Below are 26,297 nucleotides of genomic sequence, written 5' to 3'. Positions count from 1 at the left end.
CAGATTACCTAGCTGGGGACATGCTTCAGGTTTCATACACCTCACCCCACACTGATTCAGGGGGCTTAAAATTGTAGCTGTCAGTTAAATAAAAAGTGAAAAATCACAACACCAGGTTATAGTCCAACAGGTTTAATTGGAAGCACACTAGCTTTTGGAGCGACGCTCCTTCATCAGGTGATAGTGGAGGGCTCGATCGTAACACAATTTATAGCAAAAATTTGCAGTGTGCTGTAACTGAAATTACACATTAAAAAATTGATTGTCTGTTAAGCCTTTCATCTGTTAGAATACAGTGATAGTTTCACTTCTTTCATGTGTGAAAGAAGTGAAACTATCACTGTATTCTAACAGATGAAAGGCTTAACAATAAATTTCAATTAAACCTGTTGGACTGTAACCTGGTGTTGTGTGATTTTTCACTTTGTACACCCCAGTCCAACACTGGCATCTCCAAATAAAAAGTGGGCTTCCTAGTGGAAAAAGTTTCCATAGTCCACTCAAGACTGACAGCGTAAAACAATGCCAGCTAATGCTTTGAAGGACTGGCTTGCAGGTCAGGGTTTGCTCTAGGTGTAGTTAATATGCATCACTTCCCAGAGAGCCAAGTAGATATGATACCATCTGGTATCATTCATACCTATTTCTTCCTCAGGTACACCTGTGAAAACAATGGTAGAGGGTTTCCAAAGTTTTGAGGTGCAGGAATGCACTATCCAACAACTGTTTGACCATCTTGCCGATGAGGCCCAGCAATCTCCATCCACACGTAATGTCTCTTACAGAAATATTTTACCAGTTTAACTGCCAACAGTACCCAGAGCTTAAAGTTTGCATGAAGTCAGTAGAAATAGCATCAGAGCCCAGTTCCCACTGAGGCAATTTGGGATAAGAATGTTGTGTATTGCTTGATCTAGTGGGACTCTCTTCCAGACTCAAAAGCATTTTATCTAGTATTGTGAATATTCAATGCAAAAAGTATTCAGGTAGTAAGACATGGCTTATGTTAATAGGAATGAAATTACTACACATTGTATCAAACTGCAGCAGCCTTGTACAAAAAGAATTTGCTCTGTTCCTCCATGGAATAAAAAGGCATATTAACATCAATGGTGCAGTTTTATTGAAACCAAGGCAGACGTAAAGGTTAGTCAGGTTTACACAGTTACACACAGACTAGACGTGTAACACATCAGTAAAGCATGCGTAAGTTACACATTTCACAAAAGGAAAAACTTGAACCAGCAATTCCATTCAATTCACTACTTGTAGAAAAAAAACGCAGGAGCTCCATTTATCTACATGGGGTTTGGCTGGGGGTAGAAAGGGGAAAACAAGGGAAGAATAATCCACAAGATTGCTTACAAAAAAAAGTGAAAAGCATACAAAATACAAGCTTCCACACTGGTCAGCTTTTGGCTCGCAGTTGCACACTTAACAGCATTATTACAAATTAGGAGTTCCCAATAACACACTGGCCATTTAAAAAAAAACACATCTTTGGATGTTTGAAAATCCTCAAATTCCAAACAAAAAGTATTGACATGGAGCTAATCTTCACTTTCTTCTTTGATCTCTTTACTCTTTCGCACTTCTTCCATCCGCTTTTCCTAAAAATAAAAAAAATTAAGTCACAAAACAAGATTCAATAAACCACCTATGCCACAATTTTTCCAGAAACACTTGGTCAAATCAAATTGATAATTAGGACACATTCTCAGTATTCATGTGGTTGGTCCTTAAATAGAGGACTAAGAGACAGGGAACATTTTTCAGGGTAACTGTGGATTAAACATTGAAAAACAGCTTGCTAGTGTGAGGGGATACACCTAGGATTTAACTATCCCAACTTTTATAGTACTTGTACTAAAAGAGCATCTAGAATAGAGATTCATTGGGAAATATAGGGAAAATAATTCTTGCTTCCATTTGATACCAAACAAATTTTTAGAGTTACTGCTATAAAGGACAGGATAGTACCTAAAAGCATAAAACAAAAATTAATTCTTCACTACAAAATAGCTTGGTAGACTGCCAACACCACAGAAACCAAATCATATTGGTCTTCAGAGAAGAGGTGGGGAATAAGAGAGAAAAAACAACAATGGTGATTTTAGCTGATGGTGTCATTCCAAGTAATGTTGAATTCCACTCTGCATGTAGCAACGATTATGACAAGATATCCACTAGTTTAATTGTTACCTTCTCCCTTAGGCGCTCCAGTTTGGCTGCTAGTTGAGCTTCACGATTTTCTTTGTTAGCTTCCATCTTGGTGGTCAGTTTCTCTTCTGCCATTTTCCGGAAATTATTGTTTTCTTCAATAGCTTTCTGGAGCACTTCCTTTTCATGCTCACGTTTTTCAGCCAACTGCTTTAGCACTTCTGCCTCATGTGACTAAAGAGCCGAAAATAAATTTCAAATAAGACTGCATTACTAGAGAAACCTCAGTGCCCAAAAGATTCAAGTTTTGCATTGATACCAAAAAAGAAACACTTGCACATTAACTGCTTCTAGTTCTGTACAACAAGCTTACTGTAGCCTTCATGGGTAAACAAACTGAACATATTACTGTATTGAGGTAGCTTCAGTATGTACATCACAGACCTTTAAATAAAAGGTATCACCAAGAAAGAAACCAATCAATACAAGAAAGACATTTTGTATATTTTGTAGGGAAAACAGCCAAGTTGCATGGCTTAAGCAAGCTGTCCATAAATTCAGTAAAGCTGCTGTTTGATCAGTTCTGTAAATAGATTAAACATTTCCTTTTTAGAACTGATGGGGTGAGGAAGGCAGTTGGATAAAAGCCTGGAAATTTAATTTTTTTTAAACAGCAAATGAGTTAGCTGATAGAACAGCTGAAAAGAAAAAAGTTAAGTGCAAGAACAGCTCTGTTAGATGGAATGAGCTGCCAGAGGAAGTGGTGGAGGCTGGTACAATTGCAACATTTCAGAGGCATTTGGATGGGTATAAGAATAGGAAGGGTTTGGAGGGATATGGGTCAGGTGCTGGCAGGTGGGACTAGATTGGGTTGGGATATCTGGTCGGCATGGACAGGTTGAACCGAAGGGTCTGTTTCCATGCTGTACATCCTGATGACATCCCAGCAGTAACATTTTTCATCTATCAATCACTTTTCACATTTTCCAGCTTGAAAATAGTTATAGATTTAAGACATTTATCAAGCCAGTTAATTTTTTTTTAATCATTGCATTAAGTGAAAAGTTTATCTATCATCTTTTGCTAAATCCAGAGAGTCTCTGCCAGAGACAATCAGCTTGTCTTGTTAGATATTGACTGAACAGATAACCATTGTTTTTGAAATACTTTACTTAGCATTTAGCTAAATGAGCTACATCATGCTGTTAATAGCATAGAATAGATTATAAACAAATTTGACAAGGTAAAGTTAGTTAAGAAGTGCAATACCATAAGCAAGGGTATTTCAAACTGCTACAAGAAAATTACTATCCTTTTGGAAAGTCAAACCAGTTAGTTCAGCATGTAATAGAACAAAGGTGATGCCCAATCTAATCCTGTAGTACTTGAAAGCCAGGACACCAGTAATGATTTTTTTTAAAAAAAGCACAGATGAGAATTCAATCATACAAATTTTAGTTTCTCAGATTTGTGTACCTTTCGCCTGATTTCTGCAGCTTCATGTTTACGCTGGATTTCTTCCAATGAAAGATCCTTTTTCTTAGGAGGAGAGAGGGGAAACTCTGGAATAGCTTCAGCTGCAGGTGGACTCAGGATCAACTCAAAAGCCTGTCCAGAAGATCTCTTGTCCAATTCTTTCACCTTGATATCTAAGAAACACATCTACTCAGTACTGCTCCAACATTCTAGCTTACTAGAAGTAATTGGACCTCAAACTTGGTGACAATTTCAAAGAATGACTGCAGTCAGGAAAAGCTGTCTCATGACAATCCATTATCACAGGAGAATAACATTTTAAATTTGGCATATTGTTTTGATGACAATCAGGCAATAAAGAATGCCCCAAGCTGAATGCAGAAAATCAATTGAATTTTGAATCTGCCCACTTGTTAGATCCAGTATGTCTCAGAATATTGTTTATTGTGGTTGACAAAGCAACATTGTGCTTCAGTGACAGTTGAGTATTGTTTCAGTTGTGCACATTGTAGCATGTGAAGATGTTGATTAAGCAAGATTAACCTCACCATCTGATAGATCATCTAGTTTTGCGTTTCGCATTTAGAATTTAAAGATATAGCACATTACAAATTAAAACCGTACACTGTGCTACAACTAGTGGAATCAAGTCCAATTCATTCTTCCGTAAGACAGTCACAAAAAAATTGCTGATTAGATTACTTAGTGTGGAAACAGGCCCTTCGGCCCAATGAGTCCACACCGACCCTCCGAAGAGCAACCCACTCAGACCCCCTTCCCCTAACACTACGGACAATTTAGCATGGCCAATTCACCTAACCCACATGTTTTTGAACTGTGGGAGGAAACCGGAACACCCAGAGGAAACCCATGCAGACACGGGGAGAATGTGCAAACTCCACACAAACAGTTGCCTGAGGTGCGAGTTGAACCGGATCTCTGGCACTGAGGCAGCAGTGCTAATCAATGTGATGCCCATGATTCTAGAACAGTTTAGTTGTAACATCTATAGATATCTGATTAGTCTAACTCATGTTGAAAACCTTACTGATCAACTTCCACAGCGTGCATTGATCAATGAAAGCTTGACTTACAAAACATTTCTCCCCTTTATCTACCAGGCTATAAATCATTTCAAGAGATGTGGGCGTTGCTAGCTAGGCTAAATTTTATTGTCCAACTCATGCCTTCAGATGGAGGTGATGAGGTGCCTCCTTGACTGCAGTTCTTTTGGAAAAAAGGTGAGGACTGCAGATGCTGGAGATGAGAGCTGAAAAATGTATTGCTGGAAAAGCACAGCAGGTCAGGCAGCATCCAAGGAGCAGGAGAATCAAAATTTCGGGCATAAGTCCTTTCTGAAGAAGGGCTTATGCCCGAAATGTCGATTCTCCTGCTCCTTGGATGCTGCCTGACCTGCTGCGCTTTTCCAGCAACACATTTTTCAGCTCTGCAGTTCTTTTGGTTTAGGTGGGCATAGTGACAGAACTCCAGGACTGACAAATGATATTGAAGGAGTAACAATATTTTTCAAGTCAGCATGGATTGAGAATTGCTTGACAGATTGGAAACAGAGGAATAGGTGGGTCTTTTCCATGCGACAGGCAGTTGTTAGTGTTGTATTACAGGGATCAGTGCTCAGGCCCCTCACTCAACTTAATTAAAATACAATATTTCCAAGTCTGCTGATGACAACGGAATGGGTTTGAATTGATGAGGATGCAGAGGCTTCAGGTCAATGTAAACAAGTTGAACATATGGGCACACATTATGACTGTGTAGAAATACACAGATAAATGTGAAGTCATACATTTCAGTATGAAAAATAGAAGGACAACACTTAAATTAGATTAGATTACTTAGTGTGGAAACAGGCCCTTCGGCCCAACAAGTCCACACCGACCCGCCGAAGCGCAACCCACCCATACCCCTACATTTACCCCTTTAACCTAACACTACGGGCAATTTAGCATGGCCAATTCACCTGACCCGCACATTTTTGGATTGCGGGAGGAAACCGGAGCACCCGGAGGAAACCCACGCAGACACGGGGAGAACGTGCAAACTCCACACAGTCAGTCGCCCGAGTCGGGAATTGAACCCGGGTCTCTGGCGCTGTGAGGCAGCAGTGCTAACCACTGTGCCACCGTGCCGCCCACTAAATGGTGATATGATGGAAAATGTTGACATGCAAATCTGAGTAGCTTTGTAAAACAGTCAAGTAAAGTGAACAGCTCCTCTGATGCTGCCTGACCTGCTGTGCTTTTCCAGCACCACACAACTCTAATCTCCAGCATCGGCAGTCCTCACTTTCGCCAAGTAAACAGGCAGGGACAGCAATTAGAAAGACAAGTTATATGTCACTCTGAGGGGAGTGTTCAGAAAGAGACATCTTCCTGCAGTTATACTGTCTTGGTGAGATTCCAGTTGGAGAATTAAACAGTTTTGGTCACCCTAAGAGGACTTGCAATATAGAAAGAACAGTACATCACTAAGCTGATGCCAGGAAAGGCAAGACTGTTGTACAGTGAGAGATTGGGAAAAGATGAGGTGCAACTAGATAGGTGCCCTTGTACACCAGTTATTGAAAGCAAGCATGCAGCTGCAGCAGCTAGTGAAGGCAGCAAGTATGACACTGACCTTCACAACAAGATTCAAGTACAGAGCAGGAATGCCTTACTACAGTTTTACCACACTTCAGTGTACTACATGCAGGTTTGTAATCCTTATCTGACAAAGGATGTTGCGACTATCAAGGGAATATTGTAAAGGTTTCAGACTTATTCCTAGGATGGCAGGACTGTCTAGTGAAGAGAAACTGAATCAGTTACAATTATATTCTCTGGAGTTAAGACAGATGGTCCCAGAAACCTATAAAATTCCAACAGGACAAGACAAGGTAAATGCAGGAAGGATTGTTTCCAATGACCAGAGAATCTGGAACTAGGTATGTTCTTATGATTAGTGAATATAGGCTCAGTTGAACCAGAGTATATAAAAATTGAATTTCATTGGGAAGGGCAGGGTCTGATTGAAGTGCATAAAATTCTAACATAGCTGGATAGATTAGATGCAGAGAGTATGCTTTCCATGGTTGAAGAGTCTGGAATTAGGGATCACAGTCTTTGGATACAGGAGAGTCCATTTAAGACAAGAAGGAACAGTCAACAGTAGAAGCCTCTCCATTGTGGAAGTCAAGTCTGAGTATATTAGAGAGACAGAAATTTCAATAATAAAGGATATCAAGAGATGTGAAGAGAAAGCTGGAATATGGCATTAACAGAGGATCATCCACAATCATATTGAAAGCCAAAGCAGGCTCATAGGGTTGAATGGCCTTTTCCTGCTCCCAGTTTCCAGGCGAGTGGCTTGGAGGGGAAATTGCAGGTAGAATTCCCATGTAGCTGATACCCTCGTTCTCCCAGATGTCAGTGGTCACGTATTTGGAGGGCACGGTGAAGGAAGACTGTATTGAATTCCAGAGTGCATCTTGTAGGTGATGCACATTGCTGCTGAGCTTTGGTAGTGAAGGGAGTCAATGTTTGTGGGCATAGAGCTAATAATGCATGCTGCTTTCTCCTGAATGGTGTCAAGCTTCTTAAATGCTGTTGAAATTGAATTCATCCAAGATAGTGAAAAGTATTCATCAGTCCTGCCTTGGGCTTTGTAAAGTAGAGGACATACTTTGGACAGACAGGTGATGTTGTGGTTCTGTTCACCAAGCTGGGAATTTGTGTTGCAGACGTTTCGTCCCATGTCTAGGTGACATCCTCAGTGTTTGGGAGCCTCCTGTGAAGCGCTTCTGTGATGTTTCAGGGGACGAAACGTCTGCAACACAAATTCCCAGCTCGGCAAACAGAACCAAAACAACGAGCACCCGAGCTACAAATCTTCTCACAAACTTTAGACAGGTGATGAGTTGCAGGATTTCTGGCTGCCTTCTCAGCCGCAATAGAGTTTTACACAGCTACAAAGAATGTTCAAGACACTCAACAGGCCTGGCAACATCCGTAGAGACAGAAATAGTTGAGAGTCTGGCACAACTCTTGATCTTCACTGCCAAGAGTCATACTAGCCTTGAAATGTGAACAGTCTCTCTTCAGGGGTCTCCAGACCTGGTGAGTTTCTCCAGCTTCCTTTATTTGTTCAACATTTCTTGCATCTGTATTGTGGAGAGGAGGCGGTGGCTAGTGGTTTTATCGCTGGACTGTTAATCCAGAGAATCACAATGTTCTGGGGACCTGGGCTCAAACCTCACCACTGCAGATGGCAGAACAATTCATTAAAAAAAACCTGGAATTAAGGGTCTAATGCCAATTAACAAAAAAACCCATCTGGTTCACTAATGTCCTTCATAGAAGGAAACTGCCATCCTTACCTGGTCTAGCCTACTTGTGACGTGACTAGAGACCTACACCAGTGTGGTTGACTCTCAACTGCCCTCTGGGTATTTAGTGTTGAGAAATAAATGCTAGCCTAGCCAGTGATGCCCTTAGCCCACTAATGAAATTGCTTTTATTCAAATATTTATAGGGCTAATTCAGTTCATTTTCTGGTTAGTAGTAACCTCAGGATATTGATAGTCAGGGATTCAACAATGGTAATGCAACTGAATGTTAATGGTGGTTAGATTCCCCCATTTGTAGATGGTCATAACCTGGAACTTATGGATATATTTGTACTTACCAGCTGATGCAGATGCCATAATGGAACAAGACCAGATGGGTTGCTAACTTCCAAGTGTTGAACACTGTCCAACTTGTGCAGCAGATCCTGTGGTCAGAACATTGTTAAAAACGTTAACATTATCAAAGTACCATTTACATTCCAAGTGCAAAATGTGATGAAAGCTGAGGAACAAAAAGTTGAAAGAACAGAGCTGTATTATAAATGAGAAGGAAAATAAATATTGCATTCACATCAAAACCATTTGTATCAAATGACAGGTTCGTCGTACATGTCCAAATCTGCACATAGCAGAAACAAGTTGCAAGGACCTCTTGAGCACAGCAACTTTATAGCAATTGGGAGAAACTCAACCTCAAAAAGGTTTGACTTTGCAGTTGCTCACTTGAGCTTCATTTCTCAAATGTATCAGAGTATGATAAGCCTTAAAATGGGAGCATTGAGATATTAAGATCATGCCACATTTTCAACATAAGTATTATATCCTCAAATTTAATGGCTGCCCTTTTGAGTAACTTTGTGGGCACCGCTGTTTAGCCAGCATTTATTGCCCAAACTTAATTGCTCCTAAAGTGATGATGAGCTACCTTCTTGAATTGCTGTAATCCACATGCCATAGGTTGCCCCACAATGCCTTTAAGAGAATTCCAGGATTGTGACCAGCAACAATGAAGGAATATATTTGCAAGTCAAGATGGAGTGTGGCTTTTCTCCATATCTGATGCCCCTGTCCTTCTAGAGGGAAGCAGTCATGGATTTGGAAGGTGTTGTCTAAGGATCTTTGCCTGGAGCTAAGTCACAAAAAGGACATCTTATTGTATTGTAGGATAACACAAGTCATTGTAGTTGCTGATCTGAAGTAATCAAGATATAAAAATCCAATTACAACTCCACTGTTGGCAGCATGGTGGCTCAGTGGTTAGTACTGGTGCCTCACAGCACCAGGGTCCCAGATTAGATTCCAGCCTTAGGCAACTGTCTGTGTGCACATTCTCCCAGTGTCTGCATAGGTTTCCTCTGGGTGCTCCGGTTTCCTCCCACATTCCAAAGATGTGCAGGTCAGGTGAACTGGCCATTTTAAATTGCCCATAGTGTTATGTGCATTAGTCAGAGGGAAATGGGTCTTGATGGGTTATTCTTCAGAGGGTCAGTGTGGACTTGTTGGGGCGAAGAGCCTGTTTCCACGCTGTAGGGAATCTAATTCACTGGGATGATTTATAGCTTGTCCACAATTATTGCATATGAACATAAAAACAAAGAACAGGCCGTTCAAACATTTGATGATTTTATGGCTGATCTTGATTGCAACCTCAAATCTACATTCCCCTACCCATGTGCGACAAGTCATCACATGGATGTTTCAGAAACCAGCACCATTTGGCCTATGCTATGCCACAGAGGGGACACCTCAATTAGGGATGAGGTGTCAGTGCATAGAAATACCACAAGATATTACAACTGGGCAAAGAACCTCAGGTTTATATTTACAGCTACAAAATTAGGACAATGAAACCAAAAATAAAAGTCAAAATAAGGTCAAAACTACTGTAGTTCTACCTACAGTAGAAGTGTGGCAATATTAAAAGAGATTTGAGAGCAAACATCTGTAAAAAAGAGAAAGAATTAATGATTCCGCTCAGTGGTCTTTCAAATAACTAAGATTTCATGTTTGTGACCTTAAATATTAGATATTTCAGACTTAAAGCATTAGTTATGATAGTACCCAGAAATACTTGCTGCCAGCATTTTGTTTTTATTTCATATATTCAGCATTTTGAAATGTTATTGTATAAACAACATCAACTGAAGACTCAACTCAGGTTGATACTTTGAATAAGTACTACATGTTTATCAATAACCAGTGGGGAAATAGCTATTTAGATAATAGAATAGAAAAAGATGCCATGTACATTTCACCATTTTAAATACCCATGTCATGACAGAAAGAAACCCCAGTGAAACACAAGTAGCCAGAAGTGTGTTAAACAGATTTTAATTGCAAGAACAAAGCTAGTGAGTATTTCTGTACTCCAGTGGAATGCCTTAGTTTTAAGCTCAATTTTTTATTCTAGCCTGAATTAGATTAGTTTCAGTCTGTCTAGGAATCTGAAGCATCCACCAAACATGCAAGGTCTATGAAAAAAAATTAGATCGCCAATTATCTTTCATTCAACTTGACTAAACATTTTAGAAACAGAAGATCAATCAATTTCAGCAAGGTTGCAACAGCTATGATATAGTTATATGACTTCATAAGATTAGTAAGCATTACAAAATAGCAGTGTTTTCCATCTGATGCTACACCAAGTGTAGAGATAAACACAGACAATTTGTTCTCTTTGCCAAAATTAAGCATCCTAATCAGAAGATGCAATTATTTTGAATTACACCATTGTTTTTCAGAATCAGCCAGCAAATTGAAAAGGAAGGATTAACAAAAAAAGACCAGATGCAGCCTCAAGGAAGCCAAACAAGATATTTAATCTTTTGGTGACTATGACTTCAAAACCGTTTTGTTTTAAGCTCAAAAATCTAAAAAGCTCCCTTGACAATTTAATGTTTCAGCAAATGTAGGGTTTGGCACTGTCTAATCACTTGGAAATTCTAGACAACCATTGGCACAATGACACTGGTAACAACAGGCAGCACTATTTACACCAAATGAAATCAAAACCAAATTTATAATACATTAGAGCAGTTAAGTGCTTTGGAAAATGGCAAAGCATTACACTACCAAAATTCCTTCAAACAAAACCTATTTTGCATTTACACCACCACTGACACTAAACTGCACTGTTAAAAAGGGAGCTGACATGCATTAATATATTCACTACAAAATTATATTTATCCATATAATTCAGGTAAGTAGCCACTTCCCGAATGTGTTCTTTTAAGAACAATCAATGTAAGGCCAACTGAAGTACAGCTTGGATAATCCGAATTTGACCTAGCATACAGACATTTTAGTAATTCACGTTTTATTGACTAATATTTGAAATAGATATTAGCCTACTAGATAAAAGTTCAAATCAGGAAAGGGCACCATTATGCAACTACATATGAAAGTTTACAAGAATATTGATTTAAACAGAAGTGATCTTCAAGGTAGTATAGCAATGCAAAAGGCTTGGACAATGCATGGGTATGCAAGAATCCATCTAACTTAACAAGTTGGCTCAGGACAATGTCACTACATAAAACATCCATTGTATGGAGCCTTAAATATATTGGGGAAAAAAGCACATCTCTAATTACAAACCTCTATGGCTGATAACATGGAATAACACTAATTTTTGGGTCCAATGTGATATGACCAAGTGTGCATGGATGGAAAGAGTCTGTCAAAGTAGGTCAGAGCTAGGATCTAAATAAGTCAATGAGATTCCAAACTGATTCCAATAGAGAGGAAGTTTTGTTTTAAAAAAGTGCAGTGGGCACGGTGGCACAGTGGTTAGCACTGCTGCCTCACAGCGCCAGAGACCCGGGTTCAATTCCCGCCCCAGGCGACTGACTGTGTGGAGTTTGCACGTTCTCCCCGTGTCTGCGTGGGTTTCCTCCGGGTGCTCCGGTTTCCTCCCACATTCCAAAGATGTGCAGGTAAGGTGAATTGGCCATGCTAAATTGCCCGTAGTGTTAGGTAAGGGGTAAATGTATGGGTGGGGCGGTGTGGACTTGTTGGGCCGAAGGGCCTGTTTCCACACTAAGTAATCTAATCTAATCTAATCATGAAAAGTGTCAGGGATATGAGATTGTCAACATCAGGAGTAACCTTCAGTATCTGAAGAGGACTTGACCAGCTGGGAGCTGTTCTCCTTTAGAGAGAAAACAAAAAAAAACATTTGAAAGAATAGAGTTTCAATGTGAGTAAACAAATAAATGGTTTTCAATCGCTCCCGCTTTAGTTAATGCTAAAAGACTCGAGTGATTAAACGTTTTAATAGTTATGTTCTGAAAGGTGCAATGACGAAAAAATAATTATTATTTAAAAACTCTTCGACAGAGCTGGCACAGGCGCGATTGGCGGAGTATTTTTGCGCTGTATTATTTAGGGACCGAACTCTTGTCTCAAGTGACTCTGGCAGACGGCCAACTGTGCCCGCCCTCGCTATTTTATTTTCAAATTAACCGCTCATTTAGATCATCCGTTGGATACGAAACGTAAATTATTCACTTTCGGTACTGGAGTAAAATATACATCTGCTTTTAAGATATTCGAATAACTCGTTTGATTAATTTCCCAAAGCAGTCAAACAAACCTCCAGTTTCCAAAATAAAAGCTACACCCCACAAGACTTCAATTCGTTGCTGCATGTTAACAGTCTCAAGACAAAACTGTTGCTCTTCAATCTAATTTCTCGCCTTTAGATAGCTCAACTCAAGCTGGGGCAAAACGTGATGGTTTAACCCAAACAAAACAGTCCCGACTCTCTCGAGACGATGATAAATCTGAAACCTATGTAATAGACATTGTAGACAGCAACAAGACTCGAGCGCCACCTGAAGCCGAAGAAAATGGTTGGCAACACAAGAGTAAGGCAGATGTGAAAACATGCTTTTATTCATCTGACTATGACAAAAATACAGTCTAGTTGCTTTGGTGCCAGTAAGGTGCCCAGTGCATTAATGATCATAAACAGACACTTTATAACATCAGTTAAGTGTATTTTCTAGGTTTAAAAAAACTGATCGGATCAAGTTACTGAAAATCAACAGCGGGCAACACCCAACCTAAATATGGCAAACCTAAGTGGATTTGAAAACAGATTTTGTACAAATTTAAAAAAAAAGATTTTTAAGCAATTATCCAGTTTTAGAAGTAAATACGACTAGTAAGATCGAATTCATCCCAAAACGGTACACGAAAGTCAACTGCTGGTCCATCCCCATCATTAAACCATAGGTATACAAAGCGATTCTTTGGGTACAATGGGTCTGGTAATAAATATCGCTTTGTTAAAAAAGGGCAAATATTCAGCTTTGATAGAAATTCAAAACAAGCATTGGCCTTTGTTTTTGTATGCAGCTTTTATATCAACCCTTTGTGCCAAGATAGGAAAAACACTCAAACGTTATTTCAGAACAAAGAGTCACTGTATTTCTTGACGGCTAAAAAACAGTGGCATTGAAAATCATACGGAAAGCAAATAATACAAGCTAGCGTGCGCTTAAAAACGGACAAGCTAAGTAATAATTCAGACAGGTGCAATAGATGTTGCAACATAAAAAATTAATGGAATGTTGCAACTGATACCTAGAAATATTTATTGGCTTTAAATTCTCCTCCCCAATTGTCTAGTTAGAAGGTGCCCCTCCCTTATTCTTTTGATGACTATTTCCAGACAATAACAAAAAAATTAGTGAAGTTAGGCAAAAATAAAACACGGCTCTGAATTTTTCGGATTTTTTTTATAAATGGATGTACGACGTTTCAAAACATTGAAGACTCATTAAAATCATTTTATAGAATTTCGAGTAGACATCTTGCTCAAAATAGGCAGCGCCCTCGCCCCCCATCCTTTGTACCTATTGCAATATGCACCTCTGGAAAATTAGATCGCCCAAGAAATTTAATCGCATTGAATACATGCATCAATTTCATTCCTTTTCAACAAAAATGATCACAGTAGCTTTGTTTTGCATCTTAAGCTAAAACAAGCAGCATCTCAATATGCAACAGATATACATTAACCCCAATTAGCCCGCTCGTTCTCAGACTTATCTGTTGCATCGGCACGAAACTGTAAAATTCCAAAATAACTCCTGAAAAAAAAACCCAAAAGATGAATTGGTTAATCCCACCTAACGAAGAGCATGCATATGCCTAACACGCTTCCCCTTACCCTTGCTCCTTTCTTGTTCCCTTTGTCTCCCGCGCTCTGCACAAACCCGCTTTCAATTGCCAAAGCGCCCCCCGCCACTCCACCGAATAAAGACCGCCAAAAATACACCACGTGACAACATTCGCGCTCTCCCATTGGTAATGAACTGCAACACATGAAGGGCGCAAACAACGGTATGTCGATTCTATTGGTCCTTTTCAATATACTCCATCCAACCAAGATTTACTACGACGGCGGTGTACATTCATTGGTTTGTGACTTGAGAATTCCAACCCTGGTTGGCTAAGACGGTCCCCTTTTTTTCACTGATTGGCTGTTTTGCTCTCCAGTCCTTGCTGCATTCTTATTGGTCAAGGGATCTTGCCGCCTGACGAAACAATCACAATGTCGCCATAATATTTAAATAAAGGTTAATTTCACCAGCCTGTGTAGATGCTATTCTGGTCATTTGGACCTGAGACTGTGTGGAGATGGTGTTAGTATAATGTTGCTGAATTAACAGCAAGGCTATCTGAGTTCAGTGTATGCTGACTAGTTTAGAAATGTTTGGCTAGCGACAATTATTATTGGTTCGTGGCAGAGCAATAGCCGCCTCGTCAAGGTACATGAGTTTGTTTCCATATTCGATAAAATGTTTGTAGTTCCGAGGAAATGTCGCTTCAGCCGAAACGTTAACTCCGATTTCTCTCCTGAGATGCTGCCAGACCTGCTGAACTGTTCTTGTTCTTTCTATTTTAGTTTCTGATCTACAGCATCTGCAGTTCTTTCGGTTATTATTAAGATCATGATTTATCTGAATCATTGAATAGAACCGCTACAGTGTGGAAACAGGCCCTTCGACCCAACAAGTCCACGCTGACCCTCCAAAGAGTATGAGTATCCCATCTAAACCCATTCCCCATTACTCTATATTTACCACTGATTAATGCACCTAACCTAATGCACCTAATCCCTGAACACTATGGCAATTTAGCATGGCCAATTCACCTAACCTGCACATCTTTGGATTGTGGGAAACTGGAGCACCCGAAGGAAACTCAAGCAGACACGGGGAGAATGTGCAAACTCCACACAGTCACCCCGAGGCTGGAATCAAACCGGGACCCTTGTGCTGTGAAGCAACAATGCTAACTACTGAGCCACAATGCCACCCCATCTGATTACTATCATTCCCACTTACATCATAAGACATAGAAGCAGAAGTATGCTATTGGGCACATTGAGTCTGCTTAGCCATTGAATCAGATCGTGGCTGATGATAATATTCAATTCCACTTTGACCATATCTCTTTGTTAACCTTTCATTCCCTTCCTAATTAAAAATCTGTGTCTATCTCAGCCTTGAATATACTGAACAACCCACCGGAGAAAGCTCTTTGTTGTAAATAATTTTGTAGATTCATCATCATCTCAGAGAAGAAATTTCTATCATAAATGGAAAATGTATTATTAATGTCCCCTGGTCCTAGACTCTCCAAAGGAAAACAACTTCTCTGAATCAACAGTCAGGAAGATCACCTCTCATTCTCCTAAAGTTCATTGAGTACATGCTCAACCTCTCCTCAACGAAATCCCTCCATTCCCAGAGTCAACGTAGTGATCCTTCTCTGGACTCCCTCCAATGTCAACTTATTTTTCTAAGTGAAATTTTTTTTACTAATACTAAACATGCTCCCCCAAATACTTCACAACTTTGGTAACAGGATAAACCTTCAGTTTATCCTTTGAGAATTTGTTTTGAAGGCAAGGTAACAAGTTCGGCCTGATTTTAATTCAGCCTATGAAACCAGGCCAGGAAGGTAGGGGAAAAAAGGGTGGTTCTAGACAGTAGCGTGAGTGGGCAGTTAAAAAGATTTGATCTCAGATTACTCTGATCTCTTGGAAGTGACAGGCAGGCTTACTAAAATATTCAGAACAGGGCTCATTGATGTCACGGTGGACAGTTTGCAATTTTAACTTGAAGCTTGAATAAGAAGCTTGGATTCAATCTCACTCCATATCCACCACAACACTTTCTGTCAGGAAGGGGCACAATAGTTAGGGGAGGCGCAGGTAGATTTTTTTTTAACTGCTTCTTTATAGGCTGGGACAGAATGTTAGTGTTCTTCCTCCATCATTTTTGATTGGCCCCAGACTTTACCAAAAATCTGATGGTCAGGGATCAATCCCATGAGATCCTGTCTATTATCTCCTGCTGTCTAATAACTGTTACATCGTACTTGGAAGACTGTGCCTAATACCATGCTCCACTGTTTCACAAGTCGTCACAAAACATGAAATCCTAATGAGACACCAAAATGACCAATTTTCTCAACTAACTGCTAGTAAAAACAAAAGCAATTCACACCAGGTTAGTTCAGTAACAGTAAAAACTATTTATTGTAGCACATTTTAATTTAACAAGAGCAGTAATAAGAAAAAGGGCAGCACGGTGGCACAGTGGTTAGCACTGCTGCCTCACAGCGCCAGAGACCCGGGTTCAATTCCCGCCTCAGGCGACTGACTGTGTGGAGTTTGCACATTCTCCCCGTGTCTGCGTGGGTTTCCTCCTGGTGCTCCGGTTTCCTCCCACAGTCCAAAGATGTGCAGGTCAGGTGAATTGGCCATGCTAAATTGTCCGTAGTGTTAGGTAAAGGGTAAATGTAGGGGTATGGGTGGTTTGCGCTTCGGCGGGTCGGTGTGGACTTGTTGGGCCGAAGGGCCTGTTTCCACACTGTAAAGTAATCTAATCTAATCTAATCAAAAGATTTCTTATAAACATACACACAATCATATTTAAGTTAGACAGAAGACTACAATTTACCACATACACTGAGGTTGGAAAATATATAGACAGGGTAAATCCAATAATCAAAAGTCAAGACCGCAAAGTAGAAGGTTATTTTCTCACAGTCAAAATCATAGAGCACAGAAACACAACTTTCCGTCCAACTTGTCTGCCTTAAACAGATATCCTAAACTGATCTAGTCCCATTTGCTAGTATGTAGCCCATATCCCTCAAACCCTTCCTATTCATGTACCAATCCAAATGCCCTTTACTCCACCTCCTCCGGCAGTTTGTTCCATACATGCACCACCTCCTGCATGAAAAAGTTGCCCCTTTGGTTCTTTTAAATCTTTCTACTTTCCCCTTAAGCCTATGTTCAAAACTCTAGTTTTGGATTCTTCTACTCTGGGAAAAAAGACCTTGGCTATTCACCATATCCATATCCCTCATTTTATAAACCTCTATAAGGTCACCCCTCAGCCTTGATGCACCAGGGGAAAAAGCCCCAGCCGAATCAGCCTCTGCCTATAGCTCAAACCCCCAATGCTAGTAATATCCTTGTAAATCTTTTCTGCACCCTTTCAAGTTCATCAACATCTTTCCTAGAGCAACAAGACCAGAATTGTACAGCTGCATCATGATGTCCCAACTCCCATATTCAATGCATTGACCAATGAAGGCAACTGTGCCAAACACCTTCTTCACCACCCTGCCTACTCACAACTCCAGTTTTGAGGAACTATGTAATGACAACCCTAGGTTTCTTTGTTCGGCAGCACTCCAGACAGCCTTATCATTAACTGTATACGTCCTTGTCCTTTAGATTTTTTGCAATGTTGCCACACTGTTTTCCTTATGGTGACTGTGGTTCTTCAATTCTTTGATCAGGGAAATTTAGTCATTTTCTTAAAGGAATTCTTTCTTTTAAGCTTTCCTGGGTTTTTAAAATGCCTTTTCCCCACAGAGACAGTGAGAGAAATGAATACTATTTGTCTGCAGGCTCTGGATTCTTCCACTCCCTACTGTTCTTGGCTGAACCAGAGGGCTTTTATCAGGCAGAATGCTTAACTTGGAAGATTCTTTGCGCTGCTCAATCTCAAATTTTCCTTCTTGCTGCTTCACATACTGCCCTGATCTACAATATATGCAGCACTTGATTTTTCAAGTTCCAAAACATTTCTAGTATTCATCTTTCATTTCAGTTTATAGTCCCAAAAATGGAAAACATATGATCTCTTATTCTGCAAATTCCAGACCTTGCAGTAGTGGCTGGTCCTGAAACTTTGATGTCACTAATTTTGGCACTTGCACCATCCTATGAAATCTTCCTATTGCCTCTCATGTTTTTATGTATTTTACAATATCGCTGCAATTGAGACCAGAAAAGTTCTTTGCCTGGGGTGTGACACTTGCACAGGCTTTAGGATCATGAGGTCTTCAGCCGTTGAAACTATTTTGCTATTATGATAATATTACACCCCTGGCTTATCAGGAATTTGTGCCTTAAGTATATTCAAGGCTTCCATCACCTTTTGCAAAGAGAATACCCAAGTTTCATAATGAGAAAAAAAATCTCCATATCTCTATCTTAAATGTGTGACCCCTTATTTAGAAATAGTGACCCCTAGCTTTAGAATCTTCCACAGGAGGAAACACCCTGTTTATCACACACTGCCAAGGTCCCTCAAGATTTTATATGCTTTAGTCAAGATGTCTCTTACCTTGCTAAACTTCAGTGGATGCAAGTGAGTTTCTCCTCATAATAAAGTCCAGAAAGTTGTGTGGTAAATCTCTGAACTGCCTCCAATGCATTTACATTTTTCCATCTAAAGGGAGACAAATGCTGTACAAAGAACCCTAGATGTAGTCTTATCAATACCCTTACAACTGAAATACAAGCTTATTCGATTCCCTCACAATAAACCATCACATTCTGTTAGATTATAAATTTTTAAAATTCATTCATAGGATCCGGGTGTCACTGGCTAGGCCAGCATTTGTTGCCCAACCCAAATTGCCCAAAGAGCAGTTAAGAGGCAACCACATTGCTGTTACATGTAAGCCAGATCGGGTAAGAATGGCAGTTTTCTTCCCTAAAGGACATTGGTGAACCAGATGGGTTTTTCTGACAATTAACAATGGATTCATGGTCAGCATTAGACTCTTAATTCCATATGTTTTAATTGAATTCAAATTCCATCATCTGCAGTAGCAAGATTGGTACCTGGATCCTCAGAATATTACTTAGGTCACTGCATTAACAGAGCAGCAATAATACCACTAGGCCATCACCTCTCCCTAATTACATGCTATACCTGCCTACTAAGCTTTTGCAATACAAGCAGTTAGACATTTGATCTGCATCTGAAATGTTCAATCTCTCAAGTTAGTAATATGTTTCTTTTTAATTGTTGTCACCAAAATGAACAATTTAACATTTTAATCACATCATACTAAATTTTCTAGATCTTCGTCCACCCTCTTAACCTATTCCTTTGTAACCTCCTCATGTCTCCTTTACAACTTACTTTTCAATCTATTTTTGTGTCATTAGTAAATGTAGAAAATATACCTTTGATCTCTTCATCCAACTCAACTACATTCATTGTAAGTTGAGACCCCAGCCCTGATCTGTGGTATGCTTCTTGGTATTACATCTTGCTTCTGTGGTATTACATCTTGCCAACCAGAAAATTACTCGTGTCTACTTTCTATTTCCTGCTTTTTTAAAAAATTCATTTTGTGGACTGGGTCAGCATTTTAATGCCAATCCCTATTTGCCCCAGAGAAAGTGGTGGTGAGCTGCCTTCTTGAACCATGATGCGGAGGTACTGGTGTTGGACTGGGGTGGTGCTGTGTGATTTGTAACTACTTGAATCACTGCAGTCGCCTGCTGCTTTCTAGCCAATCTTCCATCCACGTCAATATCCTATTGTCAACACAAAGATTTTATTTTCAACAATAAACTTTGATGTGCCATCTCAAATGCCTTCTGGAAATTGAAATACAGTATATTCACCAGATCCCCATTATCCAAAGCAGGTTACTTCCTCAAAAACTGCAACAAAGTGGTTAAACATGATTTCTCTTTCTCAAAACCATTGTGTTTGCCTACCTATCTTGATTTTTTTCTAAATTCCCTGCTAAAATATTTTTAATAATGGCTTCTAACACATTCCTGATGAAAGATATTTAGCTACCTGGCCTATAGTTTCCAGCTTTGTATCCCTCTTTTTTTTGAAGACAGCAGAAACCTTAATTACTTTCTAATCTAAAAAAAGGAACCTTCCCAAAACTGTGGAATTTTGGGAAACTAAAACCAATGTATCAACTATTTCACTAGCCATTTATTTTAAGTTCCTGGGTGAAGTCTATCAGGACCTGGGGCCTGTTAGCCTATAGTTCAAACAATTTGGTCATTACCACATCCCTTACTTTTCCTATGTTCTTCATTCCCTTCCATTCCTGATTTAGAGCTGTTTCTGAGATATTACATATCTCCTCTATAATGAATCAACCAGTGCAAATACTTGTTCAATGTATCTGTCCATTCCTTGCATTCCCTTATAAATTTCACAGACTTACTTTCCAAAGGATCGATATTCAATTTTCCAACTCTTTCCCTTTTATAAAAACTAGAGAAACTCTTAGTATCTGTTTTTTATATTTCTAGCCAGCCTTTGCTAGCACTCTAATTTTTCTCTTCTTATTCATCTTTTTATCATTATTTGCTGTTTTTTATATTCTGTTCAATTTTCTGATCTGATTTACATATTTGTATGATTCTAAGCATTTAGGTTTGATACTACTTTTAATTTTTTCTTGGAACCACAGCTGTTGGCTTCTGTCTTGAAATTTTTCTTTCTTTTTAGGAAGTATCTGTTCTATGTATTTCAAGTTATTCCTTCACTGTCCAACACTGCATCTATATTGACCCACCCCTTAGCCTAATTTGCCAGGGAATTTTAGTTAGCTCTGCTTTCACGTCTTCACTATTGCCTTTATTTAAGTTTAAAATACTGGTCCTACATCCACCCTCCTTTGACTCAAACTCTAAAAATTTAATCATATTATTGTCACTGCTGCCCAAGGGTTAATAGAGATACTGTGGGGAACTTTTTCATAGGATTTCCAACAGAGCCTTAAGGAAGTTACATGCTGACTGACTGCTTGATGCATTTGTTGGCTAAGGTGTTTCTGTGCATAAACTACTCTAAAAGTTTTGATGACATCTTCCAACTACTTGGTATGTTCTACAGCAATTTGCTAGACCAACCCTTCACAACACTCAGGCAGGTAGAATCTCAGTGTGTTTGTGTACAGAGTGTGCACAAACAATTTGATGCAACTGTACACAAAAGTAGCCATCATGATGAGGGGAATGTAGGGCATGTCTTTTTCTCCTTCATCTCAAAGTTTGCACATCCCTGTGAACAAAGTCCATTCATGACCTCCAAATTAAGCAAAAATTGGCTTGAATAGTCACCATGCATAAATGAAAAATCAGTAGGCCAGGCAGCATCCAAGCAGCAGGAAAATCGACATTTTGGGCCGGACGAATCCTGATGAAGGGCTCCGGCCTGAAACATCAATTATCCTGCTCCTCAGATGCTGCTTGACCTGCTGTGCTTTTCCAGCACTGATCTCCAGCATCTGCAGACCTCACTGTCTCCATAAATGAGAAATCAGCCAGGCCTGCGCTATGTACGATAACACTGAGAGGAAAGGGTTCTATACAATACAAAACAGAGCAGGGAAAAGAGGGTAGTCCTGCTTGACTCCAGACTTGATTGAAAAGTTTTCTGATCCCCATTCATTGATTGAGACTGAGCTACTGATGCTTGTCTAAGTTGTGTAATGAGCGCATTGTGAATTCTATCCCCAAACTCAATTTTAGACAGCACAATATTATATATGTAGGTTACAATGTTCTGTAAAAGGCTTTCTCCTGGTCCAGAATGACAAGGCAAGTGTTCACTAATGCTGCACTACACTGTCAGATTATATATAACACACTACGGAGGAGGAAATGCTGGATGTCTTGAAATGCATAAAAGTGGATAAATCCCCAGGACCTGATCAGCTGTACCCTAGAACTCTGTGGGAAGCTAAGGAAGTGATTGTTGGGCCTCTTGCTGAGGTATTTGTATCATCAATACTCACAGGTGAGATGCCAGAACATGAGAGGTTGGCTAACGTATTTAAGAAAGATGGTAGGACAAGCTAGGAAACTACAGACTGGTGAGCAGTGGTTGGCAAGTTGTTGGAAGGAATCCTGAAGGAAAGGATGTACATGTTTTTGGAAAGGCCAGGACTGATTAGAAATAGTCAACGTGGCTTTGTGTGTGGGAAATCATGTCTCACAGACTTAATTGCATTTTTTGAAGAAGTAACAAAGAGGATTGGTGAGGGCAGAGGGGTAGGCGTGATCTGTACTGACTTCAGTCTGGCATTCGACAAGGTTCCTCATGGGAGACTGATTAGCAAGGTTAGATCACATGGAATACAGGGAAAACTAGCCATTTGAATACAGAACTGGCTCAAAGTAGAAGACAGAGGGTGGTAGTGGAGGGTTGTTTTTGAGACTGGAGGCCTGTGACCAGTGGAGTGCCACAAGTATCGGTGCTGGGTCCACTACTTTTCGTCATTTATATAAATGATTTGGATATGAACATATGAGGTATAGTTAGTAAGTTTGCAGATGACACCAAAATTGGAGATGTAGTAGACAGCGAAGAAGGTTACCTCGGATTACAATGGGATCTTGCTCAAATGGGCCAATGGGCTGAGAAGAGGCAGATGGAGTTTAATTCAGGTACTGCATTTTGGGAAAGCAAATCTTAGCAGGACTTATATACTTAATGGTAAGGTCTGGGGCAGTGTTGCTGAACAAAGAGACCTTGGAGTGCAGGTTCTTAGCTCCTTGAAAGTGGAGTCACAGGTAGATAGGATAGTGAAGAAGGCATTTGATATGCTTTCACGTCTACCCCTTTGCCCTCATCAATCCTCTTCGTTACTTCTTCAAAAAAACTCAATTAAGTTTGTGAGACATGATTTCCCACACACAAAGCCATGTTGACTATTCCTAATCAGTCCTGGCCTTTCCAAATACATGTACATCCTGTCCCTCAGGATTCCCTCCAACAACTTGCCAACCACTGACGTCAGGCTCACCAGTGTGTAGTTCCCTGACTTGTCCTACCACCTTTCTTAAATAATGGTACTACGTTAGCCAACCTCTCATGTTCTGGCATCTCACCTGTGAATATTGATGATACAAATATGTCAGCAAGAGGCCCAGCAATCACTTCCTTAGCTTCCCACAGAGTTCTAGGGTACAGCTGATCAGGTCCTGTGGATTTATCCACTTTTATGCATTTCAAAACATCCAGCATTTCCTCCTCCGTAGTGTGTTATATATAATCTGATAGTGTAGTGCAGCACTAGTGAACACTTGCTTTGTCTGGACCAGGAGAAAGCCTTTTACAGAACATTGTAACCTACGTATATAATAGATGTGCTGTCCAAAATTGAGATATAAAAGGGACCTGCGTGCAACTTTTTCAAGCAGAGGGTGGTGCGTGTATGGAATGAGCTGCCAGAATAAGTGGTGGAGGCTGGAACAATTGCAACATTTGATTAGATTAGATTAGTTACAGTGTGGAAACAGGCCCTTCGGCCCAACAAGTCCAAACCGACCCGCCAAAGCAAACCCACCTAGACCCATTAGCATGGCCAATTCAACTAACCTGCACATTTTTGGACTGTGAGAGGAAGCCAGAGCACTGGGAGGAAACCCACGCAGACAAGGGGAGAATGTGCAAACTCCACACAATTGCCTGAGGTGGGAATTGAACCAGGGTCTCTGGTGCTGTGAGGCAGCAGTGCTAACCACTGTGCCACCGTGCCACCCATTTAAAAGGCATCTGGATTGGTATATGAATAGGAAAGGTTTAGAGGGATATGGGCCAAGTGCTGGCAAATGGAACTAGATCAGATTAGGTTATCTGGTCAGCATGGACAAATTGGTCCGAACGGTCTGTTTCTGTGCTGTACATCTCTATGACTAAGTTAAGATCAATGTAAACTATTCCTTTTAGTTTGTTATTTGCAGTGAACAATTGGTCAGAGTATTGAGTACAGGAGTTGGGAGGTCATGTTGCGGCTGTAGAGGACAATGGTTAAGCCACTTTTGGAATATTGCGTGCAATTCTGGTCTCCCTGCTATAGGAAAGATGTTGTGAAACTTGAAAGGGTTCAGAAAAGATTTACAAGGATGTTGCCAGGTTTAGAAGATTTAAGCTATAAGGAGAGGCTGAAAAGGCTGGAGCTGTTTTCCCTGGAGCGTTGGAGGTTGAGAGGTGACCTCATAGAAGTTCATAAAATCATGAGGGGCATGGATAGGATAAATAGACAAAGTATTTTCCCTAGGGTGGGGGAGTCCAGAACTAGAGGGCATAGGTTTAGATGAGAGGGGAAAGATATAAAAGGGACCTGCGTGCAACTTTTTCAAGCAGAGGGTGGTGCGTGTATGGAATGAGCTGCCAGAGGAAGTGGTGGAGGCTGGTACAATTGCAACATTTTAAAGGCATCTGGATGGGTATGAATAGGAAATGTTTAGAGGGATATGGGCCAACTGCTGGCAAATGGGACTAGATTAGATTGGGATATCTGGTCAGCATGGACGAATTGGACCGAACGGTCTGTTTCCCTGCTGTACATCTCTATGACTCTAAGTTAGGATCAATGTAAACTATCCCTTTTAGTTTGTTATTTGCAGTGGACAATATATTCAGCGTCTAAATGTCCTCCAACGCCCTCCTCATCCAACCATTATCGATGTTGTTTTTCCCTCTATTGGACTAATCTACATCTCCCTAGAAATACTGTAATAATGTGGCGAATAGCCGCTTCTGAGCATCAAATAAAATATATGTTATTATCTCTTTCTTTAAAAATATAGTCATAAGTTTAAATTTTCCAGCTGAATGTTCAAACATCAGTGGTGATTTTGGTGATTTAACATGCAAACATGCGGATTAGTTTAACGCGGATCAGCGAGTATATTAGCATGTGATTAGCCTTGATGTTTAAATGATTGTTAATCCACTCCCCTTTCTTCTCATGAGATTTCAGAAATGTAGTTGTCAGATTGACTTGACAATAAGATACCCTCTCATCTTTGTCACAATGCAAGATCATAGGCAGACTCTGCTCAACATATTAATGTGTTCTCATCTCTCAAGTCTTCTCTTTCAGAAATAGTTGAATGCTTATTGGGGATTAGAGTTCCATGGGGCCCAGTCAAATGTGCAGAGTCATTTTTGACAGAGAGTGGGATTATTCAAACTAAACTCAAGTATCCATTGCTGTAAACTTTCTAGAATAGGATCCTGGATATTCATCATAAGTGGGAATGATGGCCAAATTCCACTCCCTCGTCTAGGGGTCCTGCTGTTGTATAATCCTCTTGTTTAAGACTATGATCCGTTTCATTCTTATTTGAGAACAGAAGGATACCCCCAGAGAGATCAATACTATCACTCATTTTCCTGTCACAACCATGACCAGGTAAGAGTGCTCATGCAAAAAACTGGGACCATTATCAAACAGATCATTGAGGTTCTCAAGGAAAGCTTCCACATGTCTGAATCAGGCATCCTTTTATCATATACTTCTCACTCCATGCATCTTCACAAATTTCCTGTCCTTACTTTATGCTTCATATTTCCTCAATGAGCATACCTTTTCATTTCTTCACTCTAACCTATGACATAAAGAGACCCAGCACAATGTAGAATTCAAATATAGTGCATTTTTATTCTAATCATTGTTCACTGTTGGGCAATTTACCAGCGTGACGCAGGGGTGCACTAATCATCAGACAAGTCTGGTAACAAAGAGACTCTTCTCAGATTTATGGCTCACTACCTAAAAGAGTGGTGGAGGCAAGGCCTCGATTCAACATAGTGAGAATGAGAGGAGAAAGAGTTCTCAGGATGATAAATTTGAATGAAAGAAAAGGTGTTAAAGAAAACAATGATATTGATAAAAGGATAAAACCTCTACTGTTATTAGAACATCACAAGATGTTACACAAAGAAGTCCATCCTTTCGATATGACACAAAGCACTGTACGCCACTTTGAGCTCACAAATGAGGTTGGCTAGAATCTCCAATTTATTTCCAAGAAGTACATGAAAGGAAATTAAAATGAGTGACATTAATTACATTCATCTTCCAGGAAAAAGAGCAATGCCTAAACAGAGCCATTGTGACAAATGGCTGAAGGGTGTGTATTTGTCTCCATTAAATAGAGGGGCTGGTTTAACAGTGTAGCCTCTAAAACAAATGGCTCAATATTTGCCTG

At 40.0% G+C, this 26,297-nt stretch overlaps 1 protein-coding gene across 1 annotated transcript; it reads right to left on the bottom strand.

The window, feature by feature from the left end:
- Positions 1-1,100: 1,100 nt before the first annotated feature.
- Positions 1,101-14,225, bottom strand: LOC122563604 (stathmin-like). The gene is made up of 5 exons (XM_043717544.2): positions 14,160-14,225; positions 8,320-8,406; positions 3,637-3,809; positions 2,203-2,394; positions 1,101-1,610 (listed from the first exon to the last, which is right to left on the bottom strand). The coding sequence occupies exons 2-5, from the start codon at positions 8,336-8,338 to the stop codon at positions 1,551-1,553; spliced, it is 444 nt and encodes a 147-aa protein (XP_043573479.1). The 5' UTR covers positions 8,339-8,406; positions 14,160-14,225; the 3' UTR covers positions 1,101-1,550.
- Positions 14,226-26,297: the final 12,072 nt, after the last annotated feature.

Source organism: Chiloscyllium plagiosum, unplaced genomic scaffold (genome assembly GCF_037043375.1).
Source record: "Chiloscyllium plagiosum isolate Xiang-an unplaced genomic scaffold, Cpla_swu_hap1 HiC_scaffold_30, whole genome shotgun sequence".
Classification (NCBI taxonomy): Eukaryota; Metazoa; Chordata; class Chondrichthyes; order Orectolobiformes; family Hemiscylliidae; genus Chiloscyllium; species Chiloscyllium plagiosum.
Note: the sequence above shows the minus strand (reverse complement) of the source record. Positions and strands in the feature narration are given on the sequence as shown.